The 26,708-nt window shown below is 46.1% G+C and overlaps 1 protein-coding gene across 38 annotated transcripts in view; it reads left to right on the top strand.

The window, feature by feature from the left end:
* The window catches only part of LOC140197167 (uncharacterized), a 132,221-nt gene that overhangs the window by 64,707 nt on the left and 40,806 nt on the right, over window positions 1-26,708 (top strand). For 14 of the 38 annotated variants that reach the window (XM_072257041.1, XM_072257053.1, XM_072257066.1 and 11 more), the window contains exons 13-16: window positions 3,078-3,110; window positions 8,296-8,328; window positions 10,896-10,928; window positions 19,173-19,205. In XM_072257041.1, coding sequence (XP_072113142.1) covers window positions 3,078-3,110; window positions 8,296-8,328; window positions 10,896-10,928; window positions 19,173-19,205 — 132 coding nt within the window. The remainder of the gene's footprint in view (window positions 1-3,077; window positions 3,111-8,295; window positions 8,329-10,895; window positions 10,929-19,172; window positions 19,206-26,708) is intronic. The other 24 variants (XM_072257074.1, XM_072257068.1, XM_072257077.1 and 21 more) reach the window with 6 other exon arrangements.

Below are 26,708 nucleotides of genomic sequence, written 5' to 3'. Positions count from 1 at the left end.
TACCAACAGAGTCACACCACTGCCTATGCCTTCCTGCCTGTCCTTTATGTACAAAGTGTATCCTTTATGTACAAAGTACGTCCTAGCTATTAAGCTTCCAACTATGGCCTTCTTTCAGTCACGACTCAGTGATGCCCAAAACACCCTGACCAATCTCTCATTGCGCCACGAGTTCACCCGCTGAAAGCTACATGCATTTAAGTACAGCACCTTCAGTCCTGCATTCTTCATCTTTTTGAATTTTGCCTCTGTGGTACAATTTAACTCTTTGCTCTGCCTGTATTTGTGCCTAATCATTGACTTGTCCTTCCTTACATTCATTTTACACCCATCATCTACTTGTAAACCTGCTGGCTCATCCTCAGCTGTGTCATTCTGGTTCCCGTCCCCCTGCAATATTAGCTTATAGAAACATAGAAAATCTGTGGAATGCTCTGTCACAGAGTGGGGTGGGGGCCAAGTCCATGCGTGTATTTAAGGCAAAAGTTGATCTTTTCCTGATTGGTCAGGACATCAAAGGATATGGTGAGAAGACAGTTGTGTGGGATTGAGTGGGATCCGGGATCAACCAAGATGGAATGGCGGAGCAGACTCAATGGGCTGAATGGCCTAATTCTGCTCCTATGTCTGATGAACTTATGGCATGATCCCTCAATTTGTTGGAATATCTATATATTGATTTAAGAACCCCCCCCCCCCAGATATTCCTCACAAATTCTGTCCCATCTAAACCTCTTGCAGCAAGGAGATCCCAGTCTGTTAACGGAAGCTGAAGTCGCCCATTACAACAACCCTCTTGTTTTTACACCTTTTCCTGTTCCTGTGGCTATTGGAGTGACTGAGGTATAATCTCATCAAAGTGTTTGCGCCTTCCTGTCTTTGTGTTTTACCCATATACACACTGAGCCTCCATTCTGTCCAACTGAGAACAGCTCTGATGTTATTCCTGATTAATAGTACTATTCTCCCACCCCCTTTTACCTCCCACGCCATCTTTTCTGAAGCATTGAAATAGTGTAACATTAATCCTACAGTCCAGTTTCTCTCTCACCCAAGTCTCTGAAATGGCACAACCTCATAGTTCCATGTACTAATCTTCTTGTTGCTATCTGTAAAGGTTTTTGTACATTCTTCCCATGACCATGCATGTCTCCTCCGGGTGCCTCAGTTCCGTCCTCTATTCCAAACATGTGCGGAGCAAGTTTGATAAGTTGTGAGCATGCTACTGTATGCCAGGCCGGGAATAGGGCAGTATTTGTGTGCTGTCCCAGCACATCTTCAGATCGTGTTCGTTGATGTGAATGATACATTTCACAGTGTGTTTCAATGTACAGTACATGTGACAAATCTAATTTAATCAACCCAACCTTTTTCATCCCCCTCATCCATAAACTCCGAGTATTAAGATAAACTTATTGCGAACTGTTGTTCACATCTTGTCTATTACCTTGCTCCTGTCCATCCTGCCTCACAATCCCTCCATTTCCTGAGCCAGTGCTCTGATTCCTGTACTACTGCCAAACCAATTTAAACCCCACTGGGTAGAGAGATGCTGTGGTCTGGAATTGCTGCCTGAACAATTCTCAGGAACGTTGAAAGGGAACTGGAGTGACCCTGAACTGGGAAAGCATTACAGGACTGTGGGAAGAGGAAAGTGGGATGCAACAAGGAGCTCCACTATTGAGCTGGAACAGGTCAGATGGGCAGACTGGCATCCTGTTATTTATTATCCAGAGGGTAGGTGAATGTTGTGTCATCCATAAAATTCCTACCCATTGCAACCTGCTGTTTGCATCTTCAAGTTCAATTTCAAGCTTAGTTATTGATCAACCAGACATGAATTTCTATGAATACAGCCAGACAAAAGAGCATTACTCCAGGACCAAGGTTCAAAACACAGTACCAATAGTCATAAACAGCACAAGGCACATACAGCATATCCAAGACAGTGATAAACATACAGTCACACAAAAAATATATATATAGCTGGTTCCTGAGTGACATGTGCTGTAAATTGATGGTGCATGGGTATTTCCAGCAAGAACAAGCAGTTCTCAGCAGTCCTCAGACGAACTCTGGCAATCCAGCTTGTCTCCCGCTGAGTGAACACTGGAGGGCAGCACTGATGGCAGGGGCCAGTCCCCAATCCGACATGGTCGCTGTGCCACATGGCCTCTGACGTCTCTCCTCCTGCACTGCTACAACAGGCAAATGCGTGGCATGAGGGCCTCGTCCTTTCTACAACCAAGGCCACACAGCTCTCCCACTGTCAGTCTCGCCAATAAACCAGTAAACCAGACTTACACTATTTTACATTACCAATGTCCAGCATAGTCTTGCGATTGCAAGAAAAACACTTGAGATATTCTCTTGCTGCTGAACAGCACACTGCCTCTGTGCACCGACTCCATTGCCAGTCTATAGCAGGCAGCAACGCAGTGCGTGCCAAATCCAGCTCCTCCATCAACAAGCAACTCACTGATGGGGTTAACCTGGAGTAACTGAAGTTCTAATGTCCAGCATTGTTTTACAATCATCAAATAGATGTGTAAAAAAGACAAAGACACCTTTGGTTAGCCCCAGAGAGGTGGTTGCGTCTGAACGCGTCATCATCTTCCTGTCTGTCCTGATATCTGCCTGCCTCACAATCCCTCTGCTTCCTGACCTGCTTCTCCGGTTCCCATCCCACTGTCAAATTAGTCTAAACCCTCCGAGTAGAGAGCTGCTAAGGTCTGGGATTTCTGCCTGGATGGAGATAAGGTACAGTTCACGGGAATGTGGAAAGGGAACTGGAGTGATCGTGGACTGGGAAAGCATGAAGAACTGGAAAGAAGGGAGTACAATGAAACAGGGAGCTCCACCTTCGAGCCGTAGCAGGCCCGATAGGCTGAATAAATCAGCTATTCCTCATTATCTATATGGTGGGTGAGTGTGGGGTTTGTTCCCCCAGGAGTGGTTGGTACCCTCTCTGTTTCTGTATTTATCATCTCCCCTCGTTTCTAAATCCCCCCTGGTCCTGCAGTCATCACTTGGGTCAGTCCACTCCTGGTAACCTTCACTTTACTCTTTGTTCACAGAGAAGAGGCTGGAGGAACAAACACAGGAGACGTGTGAGTATCATCTCCTGGAAACAAATGCAAATGCCCCGACACATGAGGACAGAGTCTGGAACCAAGCAGGGGTGGGCAGTGGTAATGATAATGGTGACAAGACATAGCGGAGGGGGAGAGGATGGGAACAAGTGGACAGAGAGAGAAGAAACAGAAATCAGGAAGCAGAGTGAGGACAGAAGTGTGGGTGGGAGGAGGAAAAGAAAGAAAGTAGGAGGCAACAAGGCAAAGAACAATAAATTGTTGAAGAGTGTGAGGGAGATAAAGAAAAGCAAGAAGGTGAAGGAGAAAGAGAGAGAGATGTGGATAGTGAAAATGCAGAAAGAATGACAGAGGGAATGAGACTGGTGAGAGCAATAGAGAAATGGAAGGCCTTGTGAAAACCCAAACAGACAACATCAACCAAATCTCCTTTGTCTCTCTTGCTTGTTATTTCTTCAAAGAATTACAACAGATTTGTCAGGCAAGATTTTCCCTTGAGGAAACCATACTGACTACTGTCTATTTTATCGTGAGCTTCCAAGTACCCTGAGACCTCATCCTTTATAATAGACTCCAACATCTTCCCAACCACTGAGGTCAGACTAACTGGCCTATAGTTTCCTTTCTTCTGCCTCACTTCCTTTTTGAAGAGTGGAGTGATATTCACAATTTTCCAGTCTTCTGGAACCATTCCAGAATCTAGTGCTTCTTGAAAGCTTATTACTAATATGTCCACAATCTCTTCAGCCACCTCATTCAGAATTCTAGGATGTAGACCATCTGGTCCAGGCGACTTATCTACCTTCAGACCTTTCAGTTTCCCAAGAAACTTCTCTCTAGCTATGGTAACTTCACACACTTCATGAACTCTGACACCTGGAATTTCCACCATACTGCTAGTGTCTTCCACAGTGAAGACTGATGCAAAATACTTATTCAGTTTATCTGCTATTTCGTTGACCCCATTTCAAGCTCTCCAGCAGTCTTGTTAGCCACGGTTGTGTCATCTTTCCTTGAGAATACTTCTTCCTCTTTGGCATGTATATGTCCCGTTCCTTCTGAATTGCTTCCACAAATTCCAGCCATTGCTGCTCTGAGAACTCTGAGACCTTCAGTGTTCCTGAAAACGACAACTGCGAGAAGTGCATCCAGTTGCAGCTTCTAACAAACAACGTTACGGAGTTGGAGCTGGAACTGGATGAACTCCAGGGATCATTCGGGAGGCCGAGGAGGTGATAGTTGGGACATATAGAGAGGTAGTTATACCCAAGGTGCAGGACACAGGAATCTGGGTGACAGTCAGGAAGGGGAAAGGGGTTAAGGAGCCAGTGCAGAGTACCCCTGTAGCCATCCCCCTCAACAACAGGTACAACACTTTGGATACTGTCGGAGGTGGGGGGAGGGGTGAGATGATCTAACAGAGGAAAGTCACACAAAATGATGGAGGAACTCAGCAGGCCAGGCAGCATCAATAGAAAAAAATACAGTTGATATTTCAGGTCGAAACCCTTCAGCAGGACTGGAGAAAAAAAGATGAGGTTATGCCTGCCTTTTTGTCGGCTACATGGAACAGTCCATGTTCCAAGCCTACACTGGTGACCACCCCCCACTTTTCCTACGCTACATTGATGACTGCATTGGTGCTGCTTCCTGCACCCATGCTGAGCTCGTTGACTTCATCAACTTTGCCTCCAACTTCTATCCAGCCCTCAAATTTACCTAGTCCATTTCTGACACCTCCCTCCCTTTTCTCGATCTTACTGTCTCTATCTCTGGAGACAGTTTATCTACTGATGTGTATTATAAACCCATGGGCTCTCACAGCTACCTGGACTTTACCTCTTCTCACCCTATTACTTGTAAAAACGCCTTTCTCTTCTCTCAATTCCCCCGGGACCGCAGCATCTCTTCTCAGGGTGAGGCTTTTTGTTCTTGAAAGAAGGAGATATCCTCCTTTTTCAAAGAAAGGGGCTTCCCTTCCTTCATCTCAACATTCTCTTCAAGTGCATCTCTTCCATTTCATGCACGTCTGCTCTCACCCCATCCTCTCGCCACCCTACCAAGGATAGGGTTCCTCTTGTCCTCACCTACCACCTCACCAGCCTCCAGGCCCAGCACATAATTCTCCAGAGCGTCTGCCATCTCCAATAAGATCCCACCACCAAGCACATTTTCCACCCCCCCCACCACTTTCTGCTTTCCCAGGGGTTGCTCCCTACGAGATTCCTTTGTCTATTCGCCCTTCCGGGTGAGACAACACTACATCCGTGAGTCTATTGGGGTCATTTACTGTGTTTGGTGATCCCGATGTGGCCTCCTGTATATCAGTGAGTCACAATGTAGATTGGGAGAACGCTCTGCCGAGCACCTACGCTCTGTCTGCCTGAAGAAGGATTGTCCAGTGGCCACCCATTTTAATTCCACTTCCCATTCCCATTCCCGTCTGTCAATCCATGGCCTCTTCTACTATTGTGATGAGGCCACACTCAGGCTGGAGGAACAACACCTTATATTCCTTCTGTGCAGCCTGCAACCTGATGGCATGAAAATCTATTTCTCAAACTTCCGGTAATGCCCCCCTCACCATTCCCCATGCCCCTTTCCCTCTCTCACCTTATCTCCTTTCCTGCCCATCACCTCCCTCTGGTGCTCCTCCCCACTTTTCTTTCTTCCATATCCTCTGCTATTAGATTCCCATTTCTCCACCCTGTATCTCTTTCACCAATCAACTTCCCAGCTCTTTACATCACCCTCCCCCTCCCAGATTCACCTGTCACCTTGTGCTCCTCCTTCCCCTCTCCCCACCTTTTAAATCTAGTCCTCATCGTTTTTTTCTGCAGTCCTGCTGAAGTTTCGCAGTACGATATGTTGACTATACATTTTTCTTTAGATGCTGCCTGGTCTACAGAGTTTCTACAGCATTTTGTGTGTGTTCCTCTATCTACCTTATCTGTTCCTCTCATACTTCAGTACACCATGGTCAGTTACTCCCTCAGCCTCGTCCTCTCCAGGAAAATCAGACCGAGCCTCTCAAGTCTCCTCATAACTGAAAGGTTGCATCCCAGACAGCTTCCTGTCGAGTCTCTTCTGTGCCCTCTCCAGTGCAAGCACTCCCTTTTCAAATACGGTGTAGTGATCAGAACTAAACACAATGGCCAAACCAATGGTTTATAAAATTGTTCCCTCAATTCCTGGGACCCTGCAACTTGAATGCTGAGGTCTCCCTGTTTCTCAGGGCTCCATAGCAGCCCAACAGTTCATGCTATATTTACAACCCTTCCTCCTCCCAGTGTCAAGCAGCTTTACATTCCAGGGCTGTATCCAATTTGATCAATAAATTTATCACCTTTGACTATCCTCCTTACTTTCAACAACCCCATGCAAGGCTTATTGAGAAAGTAAGGAGCCATAGGATCCAAGGGGACCTTGCTTTATGGATCCAGAACTAGCTTGCCCGCAGAAGGCAGAAAGTGGTTGTAGACTGGTCATATTCTGCATGGAGTCTGCACAGTCCTGACGAAGGGTTCCGGCCCGAAATGTTGACTGATTGTTTCCACGGATGCTGCCCGACCTGCTGAGTTTCTCCAGCGTGTTGTGAGTGTTGATATTCTGCATGGAGGTTGGTGAGCAGTGGTGTGCCTCAGTTCTGGGACCCCTACTCTTTGTGATTTTAAGAAATGACCTGAATGAGGAATTGGAGGGATGGGTTAGTAAATTTACTGATGACACTAAGGTTGGGGGTGTTGTGGATAGTGTGGAGGGCTGTCAGAGGTTACAGTGGGTAACTGATAGGATGCAAAACTGGGTTGAGAAGTGGCAGATGGAGTTCAACCCAGAAAAACGTGAGGCGATTCATTTTGGTAGGTCATATATGATGGCAGAATATAGCATTAATGGCAAGACTCTTGGCAGTATGGAGGATCAGAGGGATCTTGGGGTCTGAGTCCAGAGAACACTCAAAGCTGCTATGCAGGTTGACTCTGTGGTTAAGAAGGCAAACAGTGCATTGGCTTTTATCAATTGCTGGACTGAGTTAAAGAGCCAAGAGGTAATGTTGCAGCTATATAGGACCCCGGTCAGACCCCACTTGGAGTACTGTGCTCAGTTCTGGTTGACTCACTACAGGAAGGATGTGGAAACCATAGAAAGGGTGCGGAGGAGATTTACAAGGATGTTGCCTGGATTGGGGAGTATGCCTTATGAGAATAGGTTGAGTGAACTTGGCCTTTTCTCCTTGGAGTGATGGAGGATGAGAGGTGACCTGATAGAGGTGTATAAGATAATGAGAGGCGTTGATCATGTGGATAGTCAGAGGCTTTTTCCCAGGGTTGAAATAGCTAACACAAGAGGACACAGTTTTAAGGTGCTTGAAAGAAGGTAGAGAGGAGATGTCAGGGGTAAGTTGTTTACGCAGAGAATGGTGAGTGCATGGAATGGGCTGCCGGTGTGGTGGTGGAGGTAGAAATGTTAGGGTCTTTTAAGAGACGCCTGGATGGGTACATGGAGCTTAGAAAAATAGAGGGCTATGGGTAGGCCTAGTAATTTCTAAGGTAAGGACATGTTCGGCACAGCATCTTGGGCCAAAGGGCCTGTATTGTGCTGTAGGTTTTCTATGTTTCTAACACCACCAATGCAAACCACATGTCAGCTGCCGACTCTGTTCATCACTGTGCAAACACTGAGAATGCAGTTCCCCTCTGCAAAGAGTGAACAATCAACTTTTTAATCAGGAAGCTGCCTCTCAGGAGTTTTTCAACACTGCAGAATTCCAGGAACTGTGCCAGGGATGGGGTGTATATGCTCTTTCAGGAAGCTATGGACTTGCAACACATGGTCACTCTGCTCACCAACACGATTAAAATTTGATGGAAAACCCAGACACCAAGCATCCAGTCCTGATCCTTTCCGAAGCAAGTCTCCATCATGGCTACAATATTTGAGTTCCATGTACTGATCCCTGCTCTTTCAAAGAGCTCTACTGTTGACCTGGATCAGACAAGGTGGGCTGAGTGGCCTCCTATTCCTCATTACCTAGAGGGTAGGTGACTGTTGTGTTATTCCCTCAGGAGTGGTTGTCACCCACTGTTTCTGCAGTTTATCATCTCTGCTCATTTCTAAAGGGGCTTCATCGTCCCTCCTGGTCCTGCTGTCATCGTTCGGGTCAGTTCCCTCCTGATAACCTTCACTTCCCCTTTGTTCACAGGGATTGGGCCGGAAGAACAGACGAAAGCGACATGTGAGTATTATCTCATGAAAATAAAAGCAAACGCCTTGATCCTTAAGGAAGGAGTCTGGAAGCAAGTGGTGGTGGGCAGTGGAAATGTTGATGGTGGCAAAAGGGTGAGGGAGAGACTGGGGGACAAGCAGACAGACAGAGAGAGAGAGAGAGAGGAAACAAATCTGGAGGTAGAGTGAGGAGAGGGTTGGGAATGGATGGAGGGGAAATGTAGAGAGGGGAGGTGCAGAGAGTGGGATGGATATGAGCAGTTAGATAGATTTATACAGTTAGATAGATTTTTATATAGTAGGGGAATTAAGGGTTACTTCTTTAAATAATTCCAACAAATTTGTCAGGCAAGATTTTCCCTTGAGAAATCCATGCTGACTATGGCCTATTTTATCATGGGCCTCCAAGTACCCTAAGACCTCATCCTGAATAATTGACTCCAACATCTTCCCAACCAGTGAAGTCAGATGAACTGGCTTATAGTTTCTTTCCTTCTGCTTCTCTCCCTTCTTGAAGAGTGGAGTGACATTTGCAATTTTGCAGTCCTTGGAACCATTCTAGAATCTAGTGATTCTTGAAAGATCATCACTAATGCCTCCATGATCCCTTCAGCAACCTCTTTCAGAATGCTGAGGTGTACACCGTCTGGTCCAGGTGACTTATCCACCTTTCTATATTTCAGTTTCCTAAGAACCTACTCTCTAGTAATGGTAACTTCACACACTTCATAACCTCCAACACCCAGAACTTCCGTCATACTGTTAGTGTCTTCCACAGTGAAGACTGAGGCAAAATACTTGTTCAGTTCGTTCCCCCTTTCCTTGTACCCCATTCCCTCTCCCAATATTGTTTTCCAGTGGTCCAATATAGTCATAGTCATACTTTATTAATCCCGGGCGAAATTGGTTTTAAAGTCCAGGACTAGCCTATTGGCTCAGGATGTCTGACCCTCCAAGGGAGGAGTTGTAAAGTTTGATGGCCACAGGCAGGAATAACTTCCTATGATGTTCAGTGCTGCATCTCGGTGGGATGAGTCTTTGGCTGAATGTACTCCTGTGCCCACCCAGTACATTATGTAGTGAATGGGAGACATTGACCAAGATGGCATGCAACTTAGACAGCATCCTCTTTTCAGACATCACCATGAGAGAGTCCAGTTCCATCCCCACAACATCACTGGCCTTATGAATGAGTTCGTTGATTCTGTTGGTGTCTGCCACCCTCAGCCTGCTACCCCAGCACACAACAGCAAACGTGATAGCACTGACCACCACAGACTCGTAGAACATCCTCAGCATTGTCCGGCAGATGTTAAAGGACCTCAGTCTCCTCAGGAAATAGAGACGGCTCTGACCCTTCTTGTAGACAGCCTCAGTGTTCTTTGACCAGTCCAGTTTATTGTCAATTCGTATCCCGAGGTATTTGTAATCCTCCACCATGTCCACACTGACCCCCTGGATGGAAACAGGGGTCACCGGTACCTTAGCTCTCCTCAGGTCTACCACCAGCTCCTTAGTCTTTTTCACATTAAGCTGCAGATAATTCTGCTCACACCATGTGACAAAGTTTCCTACCGTAGCCCTGCACTCAGCCTCATCTCCCTTGCTAATGCATCCAACTATGGCAGAGTCATCCGAAAACTTCTGAGGATGACGAGACTCTGTGCAGTAGTTGAAGTCCGAGGTGTAAATGGTGAAGAGAAAGGGAGACAAGACAGTCCCCTGTGGAGCCCCAGTGCTGCTGATCACTCTGTCAGACACACAGTGTTGCAAGCACACGTACTGTGGTCTGCCAGTCAGGTAATCAAGGATCCATGACACCAGGGAAGCATCCATCTGCATCGCTGTCAGCTTCTCCCCCAGCAGAGTAGGGCGGATGGTGTTGAACACACTGGAGAAGTCAAAAAACGTGACCTTCACAGTGCTCGCTGGCTTGTCCAGGTGGGCGTAGACACGGTTCAGCAGGAAGACGATGGCATCTTCGACTCCTAGTCGGGGCTGGTAGGTGAACTGGAGGGGATCTAAGTGTGGCCTGACCATAGGCCGGAGCAGCTCCAGAACAAGTCTCTCCAGGGTCTTCATGATGTGGGAGGTCAATGCTACCGGTCTGTAGTCATTGAGGCCGCTGGGGCGCGGTGTCTTCGGCACAGGAACAAGGCAGGACTTCTTCCACAATACAGGAACTTCCAGAGCCTCAGGAGGGTTCCTGTATTGTGGAAGACAATATCCACTCTCACCTGTCTTTTACACTTTGTGTATCTGAAGAATCTTTTTTGTATCCTCTGATACTATTGGCTAGCTTACTTTTGCATTCTATCTTTAGCTTCTTAATAACTTTTTTAGTTGCCTTCTATTGGTTTTTAACAGCTTCCCAATTCTCTGACTTCCCTCTAATTCTTGTTATATTATATGCCCTCTCTTTGGCCATTTTGTTCCTTCAGGAGTATCGACAGCCTCTCTGTTTCTGTATTTATCAACTCTCTCTGTCTAAAGGGGCTTCATCATTCCTCCTGGTTCTGATGTCATCATTTGGGTCAGTCCCCTCCTGATAATCTTCACTTTCCCCTTTGTTCACAGAGATCGGGCCGGAAGAACAGACTAGGGCGACGTGTGAGTATCATCTCATGGAAATAAACACAAACGCCTTGAACCTTAAAGAAGGAGTCTGGAAGCAAGCGGTGGTGGGCAGTGGAAATGTTGATGGTGACAAAGGTGCGAGGGAGAGAGGGGGAGAACAAGCAGACAGGCAGAAAGAGAGAGGAAACAAATCTGGAGGGAGAGTGAGGAGAGGGTTGATATGAGCAGAGGTTTGGGATGGATGTGAGGGGGAAGGAGAGAAAGAACCTCTCTCTTCTTCACCCTCTCCAGTACAATCACACCTTTCCTATATATGGTGTAGTGATCAGAATTGCAGACAATGGTCAAATCAATGTTTTATAAAATTGTTTCCTCACTTGCTTGTCCAGAAATATTCCATGACTAGATAATGAATGCAGTATCCCATATCTACCTGTCCCCTCAGTACCAGGGATCCTACAACCTGTACACTGAAGTCCCTATGATTCCCAGTCTAACTGGGGACCCACCATTCATCGTCGACTGTTTATTCTTCTCCATAGATGCTACCTGACTTGCTGAGATCCCCCAGCATTTTTGGTGTGTTGCACACAACTATCATGTGAATTTACTTTTCCTTCACCCAGTGAATCAACTCAGGATGAAATTCCATTGCTGTGTCCAATTTGATCAACATCGTCTGTCACCTCTGACTATCCTTACTTTCGACATCACCATCAATGCAAACCAAGTGTCGGCTGCAAATTCACTAATCACATCTGTGTTCATTAATGTACACAGAACAGTGCAGAACAGGGACAGACGCTGCAGCCCACAATGCACACATCGACATTCATGTGCCTTTCAAACACCTCTATTGTATTTCTCTCCACCACCACCCTATTCCAGACACGCACGTCAATGTGGAAAAAAGGAAACCTGCCTGCACATCTCCTTTGAGATTATCTCCCTTCACTTTAACTGCATGCCTCTGGTAAAGTTCTCTACATCCTCTCCAATGCCACAACATCCTTCCTGTACTGCCGTGATGGGAATTGAATGCTCTACTCCAGATGCAGCATAACTACAGTTTTATAACGCTGCCACATTACTACCCGAATCTTCAACTGAGCTGTTTGCTGAAAAAGACAAGCATTCCGTAGACCTCATTTATCATCCTTTCAGACTTCATGGAACTGTGGACTTGGACCCAATGGTCGCTCAGCTCAACAACATTGTTAACGTTTGATCAAAACCCAAGAGCATTATGCATCACTCCAGTTCCCTGACACTTATAACCTCTGGCACACTCACGGCCTCTTCCACAGTGAAGAGGTCATGGAAGTTCTCATTAAGTTTGTCTGCCATTTCTTTATCCCCCATTACTACTCGACCAGCATCATTTTCCAGTGGTCCAATATCAACTCTCGCCTCCCTTTTACTCTTGATATAATGGAAATAATCTTTAGTATCCTGCTTTATATTATTGGCTAGTTTGCCCTCATATTTCATCTTTTCTCTTATAGCTTTTTTAGTTACCTTTTGTTGGATTTTAAAAGCTTCCCAATTATCCAGCTTCCCACTCACTTTTGCCACTTCTGCTCTGCTGTCATTCCTGCCAGTATCCTCCTTCCAATCCACCTTGGCAAGCTCCCCACTCATGCCTCTATAATTCCCTTCACTCCATTGCAATACTGATAGATGTGACTTACGCTTCTCCCTCTCAAACTGCAGCATGAATTCAATGATTTTATGATCACTGCCTCCCCAGGCTTCCTTTACATTAAGCACCCTAATAAGATCTGGGTTATTACGCAATGCCCAGACTAAGATAGCCTTTCCCCTAGTAGGCTCAAACACAAGCTGTTCTAAAAAGCATCTCGTAAGCATTCAACAAATTCCCTTCCTTGCGATTCAACACCTACCTAATTTTTCCTGTCCCCTTCCATATTAAAGTCCATGTTACAATTGTGACATTACCCTTATTACATGCCTTTTCCAGCTCCCATTGCAATCTCAGCCCTGCATCTTGGCTACTATGTACTGTGTACAGTTCTGGTCTCCATACTTGAGGAAAGGTATACTGGCTTTGGAGGCAGTGCAGAGGAGGTTCATCAGGTTGATTCCGGTGGAGAGATTGAGTCGCCTTGGACTATACTCTCTGGAATTCAGAAGAATGAGAGGGGATCTTGTAGAAACATACAAAATTTTGAAAGGGATAGATAAGATGAGTGTTGGCGCGTGGCCAAGTGGTTAAGACGTTCGTCCAGTGATTTGAAGGTTGTTATTTTAAGCTTTGGCTGAGGCAGCGTGTGTGTCCTTGAGCAAGGCACTTAACCACACATTGCTCTGCGACGACACCAGTGCCAAGCTGTATGGGTCCTAATGCCCTTCTCTTGGACAACATCGGTGGCGTGGTGAGGGGAGACTTGCAGCATAGGCAACGGACGGTCTTCCATACAACCTTGCCCAGGACTGCACCCTGGAAACCTTCCAAGGCGCAAATCCATGGTCTCATGAGACTAACGGATGCCTATTAGATAAGATGGAAGTAGGAAAGTTGTTTCCATTGGTAGGTGAATCAGGAACTAGGGAACATTGCCTCAAGCTTTATAGAACATAGAACATAGAATAGTACAGCACAGTACAGGCCCTTCAGCCCACAATGTTGTGCCGACCCTCAAACCCTGCCTCCCATGTAACCCCCCACCTTAAATTCCTCCATACACCTGTCGAGTAGTCCCTTAAATTTCATGAGTGTATCTGCCTCCACCACTGATTCAGACAGTGCATTCCATGCACCAACCACTCTCTGAGTAAAAAACCTTCCTCTAATATCCCCCTTGAACTTCCCACCCCTCACCTTAAAGCCATGTCCTCTTATATTGAGCAGTGGAAGAGGCGCTGGGGAAGAGGCGCTGGCTATCCACTCTATCTAGTCCTCTTAATATCTTGTATACCTCCATCATGTCTCTTCTCATCCTCCTCCTCTCCAAAGAGTAAAGCCCTGGCTCCCTTAATCTCTGATCATAATCCATACTCTCTAAACCAGGCAGCATCCTGGTAAATCTCCTCTATACCCTTTCCAATGCTTCCACATCCTTCCTATAGTGAGGCGACCAGAACTGGACGCAGTACTCCAAGTGTGGCCAGCCAGAGTTTCACAGAGCTGCATCATTACCTCGCGACTCTTAAACTCTATCCCTCGACTTAGGTAAGCTAACACCCCATAAGCTTTCTTAACTACCCTATCTAACCGTGAGGCAACTTTCAGGGATCTGTGGACATGTACCCGCAGATCCCTCCGCTCCTCCACACTACCAAGTATCCTGCCATTTACTTTGTACTCTGCCTTGGAGTTTGTCCTTCCAAAGTGTACCACCTCACACTTCTCTGGGTTGAACTCCTCCTGCCACTTCTCAGCCCACTTCTGCAACCTACCAATGTCTCTTTGCAATCTTGGACAATCCTCTACACTATCTACAACACCACCAACCTTTGTGTTGTCTGCAATCTTGCCAACCCACCCTTCTACTCCCACATCCAGGTCATTAATAAAAATCACGAAAAGTAGAGGTCCCAGATCCGAACATTGTGGGACACGACTAGTCTCAATCCTCCAATCTGAATGTACTCCCTCCACCACAACCCTCTGCTTTCTGCAGGCAAGCCAATTCTGAATCCATCTGGCCAAACTTCCCTGGATCCCATGCCTTCTGACTTTCTGAATAAGCCTACCGTGTGGAACCTTGTCAAATGCCTTACTAAAATCCATATAGATCACACCCACTGCACTACCCTCATCTATATGCCTGGTCACCTCCTGAAAGAACTCTATCATCTTTGTTAGACACGATCTGCCCTTCACAAAGCCATGCTGAATGTTCCTGATCAGACCATGATTCTCTAAATACCCATAGATCCTGTCTCTAAGAATCTTTTGCAACAGCTTTCCCACCACAGACGTAAGGCTCACTGGTCTATAATTACCCGGAGTATCCGTACTACCTTTTTAGAACAAGGGAACAACATTCACCTCCCTCCAATCCTCCGGTACCATTCCCGTGGACAATGAGGACATAAAGTTCCTAGCCAGAGGCTCAGCAATCTCTTTCCTCACCCTGTGGAGCAGCCTGGGGAATATTCCATCAGGCCCCAGGGACTTATCCAGCCTAATGTGTTTTAATAACTCCAATACCTCCTCTCCCTTAATATCAACATGCTCTGGAACATCAACCTCACTCATATTATCCTCACCATCATCAAGTTCCCTCTCATTGGTGAATACCGAAGAGAAGTACTCATTGAGGACTTCGCTCATTTCCACAGCCTCCAGGCACATCTTCCCACCTTTATCTCTAATCGGTCCTACCTTCACTCCTGTCATCCTTTTGTTCTTCACATAATTGAAGAATGCCTTGGGGTTTTCCTTTACCCCACTCGCCAAGGCCTTCTCATGCCCCCTTCTTGCTCTTCTCAGCCCTTTAAGTTCCTTTCTTGCTACTCTATATTCTTCAATAGACCCATCTGATACTTTCTTCCTAAACCTCATGTATGCTGCCTTCTTCCACCTGACTAGATTTTCCACCTCACTTGTCACCCATGGTTCCTTCACCCTACCATTCTTTATCTTCCTCACAGGGACAAATTTATCCCTAATATCCTGCAAGAGATCTCTAAACATCGACCACATGTCCATAGTACATTTCCCTGCAAAAACATCATCCCAATTCACACCCGCAAGTTCTAGCCTTATAGCCTCATAATCTGCCTTTCCCCAATTAAAAATTTTCCTGTCCTCTCTGATTCTATCCTTTTCCATGATAATGCTAAAGGCCAGGGAGCGGTGGTCACTGTCCCCCAGATGCTCACCCACTGAGAGATCTGTGACCTGACCCGGTTCATTACCTAGTACTAGATCTAGTATGGCATTCCCCCTGGTCGGTCTGTCCACATACTGTAACAGGAATCCGTCCTGGACACATTTAACAAACTCTGCCCCATCTAAACCCTTGGAACTACTCAGGTGCCAATCAATATTAGGGAAGTTAAAGTCACCCATGAGAATAGACCTGTTATTTTTGCACCTTTCAAAAATCTGCCTCCCGATCTGCTCCTCGGTATCTCTGCTGTTACCAGGGGGCCTATAGAATACCCCCAGTAGAGTAACTGCTCCCTTCCTGTTCCTGACTTCCACCCACACTGACTCAAAAGAGGATCCTGCTACATTACCCACCCTTTCAGAGGAGAAGATTTAGGATGGAGATGAGGAGAAACTGTTTTTCCCAGAGAGTGGTGAATCTGTGGAATTCTCTGCCCAGGGAAGCAGTTGAGGCTTCTTCACTAAATATATCTTTTAGATTAGATTATGAAGACACGTAGTCCCCTTTTATTGTCATTTAGTAATGCATGCATTAAGAAATGATACATTATTTCCTCCGGTGTGATATCACAAAAAACACAGGACAAAACAAGACTGAAAAAACTGACAAAACCACATAATTATAACATATTGTTACAACAGTGCACAATACCATAACTAGGTGAAGAAAGTCCGCGAGCACAGTAAAGTTCAAAGTTTCTCAAATGTCCCACATCTGACGCAGACGGGAGAGGGAAGAAAAACTCTCCCTGCCATGCCGACCACAATCCGACTCTGAGTCATCGGAAAACTTCGAGCTCTGATCAGCTCTCCGACACCAAGTACTAAGCGCCATCTCTGTCCGAGCGATTCGACCTCTTTCTCAGTCGCCAAAAGTAGGCAAGGCTGGGGATTTTGAGGCCTACCCTCTGAAAGATTCCCGACCACACAGTAATGACAGCAGCGAATGGGCGTTTCAGAAATTTCTCCAGATGTTCCTCTGTGATTTCACGTCTATCTCCATCAAATCAGAAATTGTCCACGGCCCCTATTTAACAGATATGACATCATTTTTCACCGGAGAGCTGCGCACGCACGGTGTGCTGCCATCTTCTCCTCCAGCCAAGACAGGACTCTGGGGAGACACAGTAAGATAAATTTTTACATTGTAAGGGAATTAAGGGTTACTTCTTTAAATAATTTCAACAAATGTGACAGGCAAGATTTTCCCTTGAGGAATCCATGCTGACTATGGCCTATTTTATCATGGGCCTCCAAGTACCCTAAGACCTCATCCTGAATAATTGACTCCAACATCTTCCCAACCAGTGAAGTCAGATGAACTGGCTTATAGTTTCTTTCCTTTTGCTTCTCTCCCTTCTTGAAGAGTGGAGTGACATTTGCAATTTTGCAGTCCTTGGAACCATTCTAGAATCTAGTGATTCTTGAAAGATCATTACTAATGCCTCCATGATCCCTTCAGCAACCTCTTTCAGAATGCTGAGGTGTACACCGTCTGGTCCAGGTGATTTATCCACCTTTCTATATTTCAGTTTCCCAAGAACCTACTCTCTAGTAATGGTAACTTCACACACTTCATAACCTCCAACACCCAGAACTTCCGTCATACTGTTAGTGTCTTCCACAGTGAAGACTGAGGCAAAATACTTGTTCAGTTCGTTCCCCCTTTCCTTGTACCCCATTCCCTCTCCCAATATTGTTTTCCAGTGGTCCAATATAGTCATAGTCATACTTTATTAATCCCGGGGGAAATTGGTTTTAAAGTCCAGGACCAGCCTATTGGCTCAGGATGTCTGACCCTCCAAGGGAGGAGTTGTAAAGTTTGATGGCCACAGGCAGGAATAACTTCCTATGATGTTCAGTGCTGTATCTCGGTGGGATGAGTCTTTGGCTGAATGTAATCCTGTGCCCACCCAGTACATTATGTAGTGAATGGGAGACATTGACCAAGATGGCATGCAACTTAGACAGCATCCTCTTTTCAGACATCACCATGAGAGAGTCCAGTTCCATCCCCACAACATCACTGGCCTTATGAATGAGTTCGTTGATTCTGTTGGTGTCTGCCACCCTCAGCCTGCTACCCCAGCACACAACAGCAAACGTGATAGCACTGACCACCACAGACTCGTAGAACATCCTCAGCATTGTCCGGCAGATGTTAAAGGACCTCAGTCTCCTCAGGAAATAGAGACGGCTCTGACCCTTCTTGTAGACAGCCTCAGTGTCCTTTGACCAGTCCAGTTTATTGTCAATTCGTATCCCGAGGTATTTGTAATCCTCCACCATGTCCACACTGACCCCCTGGATGGAAACAGGGGTCACCGGTACCTTAGCTCTCCTCAGGTCTACCACCAGCTCCTTAGTCTTTTTCACATTAAGCTGCAGATAATTCTGCTCACACCATGTGACAAAGTTTCCTACCGTAGCCCTGTACTCAGCCTCATCTCCCTTGCTAATGCATCCAACTATGGCAGAGTCATCCGAAAACTTCTGAGGATGACGAGACTCTGTGCAGTAGTTGAAGTCCGAGGTGTAAATGGTGAAGAGAAAGGGAGACAAGACAGTCCCCTGTGGAGCCCCAGTGCTGCTGATCACTCTGTCAGACACACAGTGTTGCAAGCACACGTACTGTGGTCTGCCAGTCAGGTAATCAAGAATCCATGACATCCATCTGCATCGCTGTCAGCTTCTTCCCCAGCAGAGTAGGGCGGATGGTGTTGAACACACTGGAGAAGTCAAAAAACGTGACCTTCACAGTGCTCACTGGCTTGTCCAGGTGGGCGTAGACACGGTTCAGCAGGAAGACGATGGCATCTTCGACTCCTAGTCGGGGCTGGTAGGTGAACTGGAGGGGATCTAAGTGTGGCCTGACCATAGGCCGGAGCAGCTCCAGAACAAGTCTCTCCAGGGTCTTCATGATGTGGGAGGTCAATGCTACCGGTCTGTAGTCATTGAGGCCGCTGGGGCGCGGTGTCTTCGGCACAGGAACAAGGCAGGACTTCTTCCACAATACAGGAACCTTCCGGAGCCTCAGGAGGGTTCCTGTATTGTGGAAGACAATATCCACTCTCACCTGTCTTTTACACTCTGTGTATCTGAAGAATCTTTTTTGTATCCTCTGATACTATTGGCTAGCTTACTTTTGCATTCTATCTTTAGCTTCTTAATAACTTTTTTAGTTGCCTTCTATTGGTTTTTAACAGCTTCCCAATTCTCTGACTTCCCTCTAATTCTTGTTGTATTATATGCCCTCTCTTTGGCCATTTTGTTCCTTCAGGAGTATCGACAGCCTCTCTGTTTCTGTATTTATCAACTCTCTCTGTCTAAAGGGGCTTCATCATTCCTCCTGGTTCTGATGTCATCATTTGGGTCAGTCCCCTCCTGATAATCTTCACTTTCCCCTTTGTTCACAGAGATCGGGCCGGAAGAACAGACTAGGGCGACGTGTGAGTATCATCTCATGGAAATAAACACAAACGCCTTGAACCTTAAAGAAGGAGTCTGGAAGCAAGCGGTGGTGGGCAGTGGAAATGTTGATGGTGACAAAGGTGCGAGGGAGAGAGGGGGAGAACAAGCAGACAGGCAGAAAGAGAGAGGAAACAAATCTGGAGGGAGAGTGAGGAGAGGGTTGATATGAGCAGAGGTTTGGGATGGATGTGAGGGGGAAGGAGAGAAAGAACCTCTCTCTTCTTCACCCTCTCCAGTACAATCACACCTTTCCTATATATGGTGTAGTGATCAGAATTGCAGACAATGGTCAAATCAATGTTTTATAAAATTGTTTCCTCACTTGCTTGTCCAGAAATATTCCATGACTAGATAATGAATGCAGTATCCCATATCTACCTGTCCCCTCAGTGCCAGGGATCCTACAACCTGTACACTGAAGTCCCTATGATTCCCAGTCTAACTGGGGACCCACCATTCATCGTCGACTGTTTATTCCTCTCCATAGATGCTACCTGACTTGCTGAGATCCCCCAGCATTTTTGGTGTGTTGCACACAACTATCATGTGAATTTACTTTTCCTTCACCCAGTGAATCAACTCAGGATGAAATTCCATTGCTGTGTCCAATTTGATCAACATCGTCTGTCACCTCTGACTATCCTTACTTTCGACATCACCATCAATGCAAACCAAGTGTCGGCTGCAAATTCACTAATCACATCTGTGTTCATTAATGTACACAGAACAGTGCAGAACAGGGACAGACGCTGCAGCCCACAATGCACACATCGACATTCATGTGCCTTTCAAACACCTCTATTGTATTTCTCTCCACCACCACCCTATTCCAGACACGCACGTCAATGTGGAAAAAAGGAAACCTGCCTGCACATCTCCTTTGAGATTATCTCCCTTCACTTTAACTGCATGCCTCTGGTAAAGTTCTCTACATCCTCTCCAATGCCACAACATCCTTCCTGGACTGCCGTGATGGGAATTGAATGCTCTACTCCAGATGCAGCATAACTACAGTTTTATAACGCTGCCACATTACTACCCGAATCTTCAACTGAGCTGTTTGCTGAAAAAGACAAGCATTCCGTAGACCTCATTTATCATCCTTTCAGACTTCATGGAACTGTGGACTTGGACCCAATGGTCGCTCAGCTCAACAACATTGTTAACGTTTGATCAAAACCCAAGAGCATTATGCATCACTCCAGTTCCCTGACACTTATAACCTCTGGCACACTCACGGCCTCTTCCACAGTGAAGAGGTCATGGAAGTTCTCATTAAGTTTGTCTGCCATTTCTTTATCCCCCATTACTACTCGACCAGCATCATTTTCCAGTGGTCCAATATCAACTCTCGCCTCCCTTTTACTCTTGATACAATGGAAATAATCTTTAGTATCCTGCTTTATATTATTGGCTAGTTTGCCCTCATATTTCATCTTTTCTCTTATAGCTTTTTTAGTTACCTTTTGTTGGATTTTAAAAGCTTCCCAATTGTCCAGCTTCCCACTCACTTTTGCCACTTCTGCTCTGCTGTCATTCCTGCCAGTATCCTCCTTCCAATCCACCTTGGCAAGCTCCCCACTCATGCCTCTATAATTCCCTTCACTCCATTGCAATACTGATAGATGTGACTTATGCTTCTCCCTCTCAAACTGCAGCATGAATTCAATGATTTTATGATCACTGCCTCCCCAGGCTTCCTTTACATTAAGCACCCTAATGAGATCTGGGTTATTACGCAATGCCCAGACTAAGATAGCCTTTCCCCTAGTAGGCTCAAACACAAGCTGTTCTAAAAAGCATCTCGTAAGCATTCAACAAATTCCCTTCCTTGCGATTCAACACCTACCGAATTTTTCCTGTCCCCTTCCATATTAAAGTCCATGTTACAATTGTGACATTACCCTTATTACATGCCTTTTCCAGCTCCCATTGCAATCTCAGCCCTGCATCTTGGCTACTATGTACTGTGTACAGTTCTGGTCTCCATACTTGAGGAAAGGTATACTGGCTTTGGAGGCAGTGCAGAGGAGGTTCATCAGGTTGATTCCGGTGGAGAGATTGAGTCGCCTTGGACTATACTCTCTGGAATTCAGAAGAATGAGAGGGGATCTTGTAGAAACATACAAAATTTTGAAAGGGATAGATAAGATGAGTGTTGGCGCGTGGCCAAGTGGTTAAGACGTTCGTCCAGTGATTTGAAGGTTGTTATTTTAAGCTTTGGCTGAGGCAGCGTGTGTGTCCTTGAGCAAGGCACTTAACCACACATTGCTCTGCGACGACACCAGTGCCAAGCTGTATGGGTCCTAATGCCCTTCTCTTGGACAACATCGGTGGCGTGGTGAGGGGAGACTTGCAGCATAGGCAACGGACGGTCTTCCATACAACCTTGCCCAGGACTGCACCCTGGAAACCTTCCAAGGCGCAAATCCATGGTCTCATGAGACTAACGGATGCCTATTAGATAAGATGGAAGTAGGAAAGTTGTTTCCATTGGTAGGTGAATCAGGAACTAGGGAACATTGCCTCAAGCTTTATAGAACATGGAACATAGAATAGTACAGCACAGTACAGGCCCTTCAGCCCACAATGTTGTGCCGACCCTCAAACCCTGCCTCCCATGTAACCCCCCACCTTAAATTCCTCCATACACCTGTCGAGTAGTCCCTTAAATTTCATGAGTGTATCTGCCTCCACCACTGATTCAGACAGTGCATTCCATGCACCAACCACTCTCTGAGTAAAAAACCTTCCTCTAATGTCCCCCTTGAACTTCCCACCCCTCACCTTAAAGCCATGTCCTCTTATATTGAGCAATGGAAGAGGCGCTGGGGAAGAGGCGCTGGCTATCCACTCTATCTAGTCCTCTTAATATCTTGTATACCTCCATCATGTCTCTTCTCATCCTCCTCCTCTCCAAAGAGTAAAGCCCTGGCTCCCTTAATCTCTGATCATAATCCATACTCTCTAAACCAGGCAGCATCCTGGTAAATCTCCTCTATACCCTTTCCAATGCTTCCACATCCTTCCTATAGTGAGGCGACCAGAACTGGACGCAGTACTCCAAGTGTGGCCAGCCAGAGTTTCACAGAGCTGCATCATTACCTCGCGACTCTTAAACTCTATCCCTCGACTTAGGTAAGCTAACACCCCATAAGCTTTCTTAACTACCCTATCTAACCGTGAGGCAACTTTCAGGGATCTGTGGACATGTACCCGCAGATCCCTCCGCTCCTCCACACTACCAAGTATCCTGCCATTTACTTTGTACTCTGCCTTGGAGTTTGTCCTTCCAAAGTGTACCACCTCACACTTCTCTGGGTTGAACTCCTCCTGCCACTTCTCAGCCCACTTCTGCAACCTACCAATGTCTCTTTGCAATCTTGGACAATCCTCTACACTATCTACAACACCACCAACCTTTGTGTTGTCTGCAATCTTGCCAACCCACCCTTCTACTCCCACATCCAGGTCATTAATAAAAATCACGAAAAGTAGAGGTCCCAGATCCGAACATTGTGGGACACGACTAGTCTCAATCCTCCAATCTGAATGTACTCCCTCCACCACAACCCTCTGCTTTCTGCAGGCAAGCCAATTCTGAATCCATCTGGCCAAACTTCCCTGGATCCCATGCCTTCTGACTTTCTGAATAAGCCTACCGTGTGGAACCTTGTCAAATGCCTTACTAAAATCCATATAGATCACACCCACTGCACTACCCTCATCTATATGCCTGGTCACCTCCTGAAAGAACTCTATCATCTTTGTTAGACACGATCTGCCCTTCACAAAGCCATGCTGAATGTTCCTGATCAGACCATGATTCTCTAAATACCCATAGATCCTGTCTCTAAGAATCTTTTGCAACAGCTTTCCCACCACAGACGTAAGGCTCACTGGTCTATAATTACCCGGAGTATCCGTACTACCTTTTTAGAACAAGGGAACAACATTCACCTCCCTCCAATCCTCCGGTACCATTCCCGTGGACAATGAGGACATAAAGTTCCTAGCCAGAGGCTCAGCAATCTCTTTCCTCACCTTGTGGAGCAGCCTGGGGAATATTCCATCAGGCCCCAGGGACTTATCCAGCCTAATGTGTTTTAATAACTCCAATACCTCCTCTCCCTTAATATCAACATGCTCTGGAACATCAACCTCACTCATATTATCCTCACCATCATCAAGTTCCCTCTCATTGGTGAATACCGAAGAGAAGTACTCATTGAGGACTTCGCTCACTTCCACAGCCTCCAGGCACATCTTCCCACCTTTATCTCTAATCGGTCCTACCTTCACTCCTGTCATCCTTTTGTTCTTCACATAATTGAAGAATGCCTTGGGGTTTTCCTTTACCCCACTCGCCAAGGCCTTCTCATGCCCCCTTCTTGCTCTTCTCAGCCCTTTAAGTTCCTTTCTTGCTACTCTATATTCTTCAATAGACCCATCTGATACTTTCTTCCTAAACCTCATGTATGCTGCCTTCTTCCACCTGACTAGATTTTCCACCTCACTTGTCACCCATGGTTCCTTCACCCTACCATTCTTTATCTTCCTCACAGGGACAAATTTATCCCTAATATCCTGCAAGAGATCTCTAAACATCGACCACATGTCCATAGTACATTTCCCTGCAAAAACATCATCCCAATTCACACCCGCAAGTTCTAGCCTTATAGCCTCATAATCTGCCTTTCCCCAATTAAAAATTTTCCTGTCCTCTCTGATTCTATCCTTTTCCATGATAATGCTAAAGGCCAGGGAGCGGTGGTCACTGTCCCCCAGATGCTCACCCACTGAGAGATCTGTGACCTGACCCGGTTCATTACCTAGTACTAGATCTAGTATGGCATTCCCCCTGGTCGGTCTGTCCACATACTGTAACAGGAATCCGTCCTGGACACATTTAACAAACTCTGCCCCATCTAAACCCTTGGAACTACTCAGGTGCCAATCAATATTAGGGAAGTTAAAGTCACCCATGAGAATAGACCTGTTATTTTTGCACCTTTCAAAAATCTGCCTCCCGATCTGCTCCTCGGTATCTCTGCTGTTACCAGGGGGCCTATAGAATACCCCCAGTAGAGTAACTGCTCCCTTCCTGTTCCTGACTTCCACCCACACTGACTCAAAAGAGGATCCTGCTACATTACCCACCCTTTCAGAGGAGAAGATTTAGGATGGAGATGAGGAGAAACTGTTTTTCCCAGAGAGTGGTGAATCTGTGGAATTCTCTGCCCAGGGAAGCAGTTGAGGCTTCTTCACTAAATATATCTTTTAGATTAGATTATGAAGACACGTAGTCCCCTTTTATTGTCATTTAGTAATGCATGCATTAAGAAATGATACATTATTTCCTCCGGTGTGATATCACAAAAAACACAGGACAAAACAAGACTGAAAAAACTGACAAAACCACATAATTATAACATATTGTTACAACAGTGCACAATACCATAACTAGGTGAAGAAAGTCCGCGAGCACAGTAAAGTTCAAAGTTTCTCAAATGTCCCACATCTGACGCAGACGGGAGAGGGAAGAAAAACTCTCCCTGCCATGCCGACCACAATCCGACTCTGAGTCATCGGAAAACTTCGAGCTCTGATCAGCTCTCCGACACCAAGTACTAAGCGCCATCTCTGTCCGAGCGATTCGACCTCTTTCTCAGTCGCCAAAAGTAGGCAAGGCTGGGGATTTTGAGGCCTACCCTCTGAAAGATTCCCGACCACACAGTAATGACAGCAGCGAATGGGCGTTTCAGAAATTTCTCCAGATGTTCCTCTGTGATTTCACGTCTATCTCCATCAAATCAGAAATTGTCCACGGCCCCTATTTAACAGATATGACATCATTTTTCACCGGAGAGCTGCGCACGCACGGTGTGCTGCCATCTTCTCCTCCAGCCAAGACAGGACTCTGGGGAGACACAGTAAGATAAATTTTTACATTGTAAGGGAATTAAGGGTTACTTCTTTAAATAATTTCAACAAATGTGACAGGCAAGATTTTCCCTTGAGGAATCCATGCTGACTATGGCCTATTTTATCATGGGCCTCCAAGTACCCTAAGACCTCATCCTGAATAATTGACTCCAACATCTTCCCAACCAGTGAAGTCAGATGAACTGGCTTATAGTTTCTTTCCTTTTGCTTCTCTCCCTTCTTGAAGAGTGGAGTGACATTTGCAATTTTGCAGTCCTTGGAACCATTCTAGAATCTAGTGATTCTTGAAAGATCATTACTAATGCCTCCATGATCCCTTCAGCAACCTCTTTCAGAATGCTGAGGTGTACACCGTCTGGTCCAGGTGATTTATCCACCTTTCTATATTTCAGTTTCCCAAGAACCTACTCTCTAGTAATGGTAACTTCACACACTTCATAACCTCCAACACCCAGAACTTCCGTCATACTGTTAGTGTCTTCCACAGTGAAGACTGAGGCAAAATACTTGTTCAGTTCGTTCCCCCTTTCCTTGTACCCCATTCCCTCTCCCAATATTGTTTTCCAGTGGTCCAATATAGTCATAGTCATACTTTATTAATCCCGGGGGAAATTGGTTTTAAAGTCCAGGACCAGCCTATTGGCTCAGGATGTCTGACCCTCCAAGGGAGGAGTTGTAAAGTTTGATGGCCACAGGCAGGAATAACTTCCTATGATGTTCAGTGCTGTATCTCGGTGGGATGAGTCTTTGGCTGAATGTAATCCTGTGCCCACCCAGTACATTATGTAGTGAATGGGAGACATTGACCAAGATGGCATGCAACTTAGACAGCATCCTCTTTTCAGACATCACCATGAGAGAGTCCAGTTCCATCCCCACAACATCACTGGCCTTATGAATGAGTTCGTTGATTCTGTTGGTGTCTGCCACCCTCAGCCTGCTACCCCAGCACACAACAGCAAACGTGATAGCACTGACCACCACAGACTCGTAGAACATCCTCAGCATTGTCCGGCAGATGTTAAAGGACCTCAGTCTCCTCAGGAAATAGAGACGGCTCTGACCCTTCTTGTAGACAGCCTCAGTGTCCTTTGACCAGTCCAGTTTATTGTCAATTCGTATCCCGAGGTATTTGTAATCCTCCACCATGTCCACACTGACCCCCTGGATGGAAACAGGGGTCACCGGTACCTTAGCTCTCCTCAGGTCTACCACCAGCTCCTTAGTCTTTTTCACATTAAGCTGCAGATAATTCTGCTCACACCATGTGACAAAGTTTCCTACCGTAGCCCTGTACTCAGCCTCATCTCCCTTGCTAATGCATCCAACTATGGCAGAGTCATCCGAAAACTTCTGAGGATGACGAGACTCTGTGCAGTAGTTGAAGTCCGAGGTGTAAATGGTGAAGAGAAAGGGAGACAAGACAGTCCCCTGTGGAGCCCCAGTGCTGCTGATCACTCTGTCAGACACACAGTGTTGCAAGCACACGTACTGTGGTCTGCCAGTCAGGTAATCAAGAATCCATGACATCCATC

Source organism: Mobula birostris, chromosome 5 (assembly GCF_030028105.1).
Source record: "Mobula birostris isolate sMobBir1 chromosome 5, sMobBir1.hap1, whole genome shotgun sequence".
Classification (NCBI taxonomy): Eukaryota; Metazoa; Chordata; class Chondrichthyes; order Myliobatiformes; family Myliobatidae; genus Mobula; species Mobula birostris.
The sequence above is the reverse complement of the archived record's forward strand: the minus strand, read 5'-3'. Positions and strand labels throughout refer to the sequence as shown.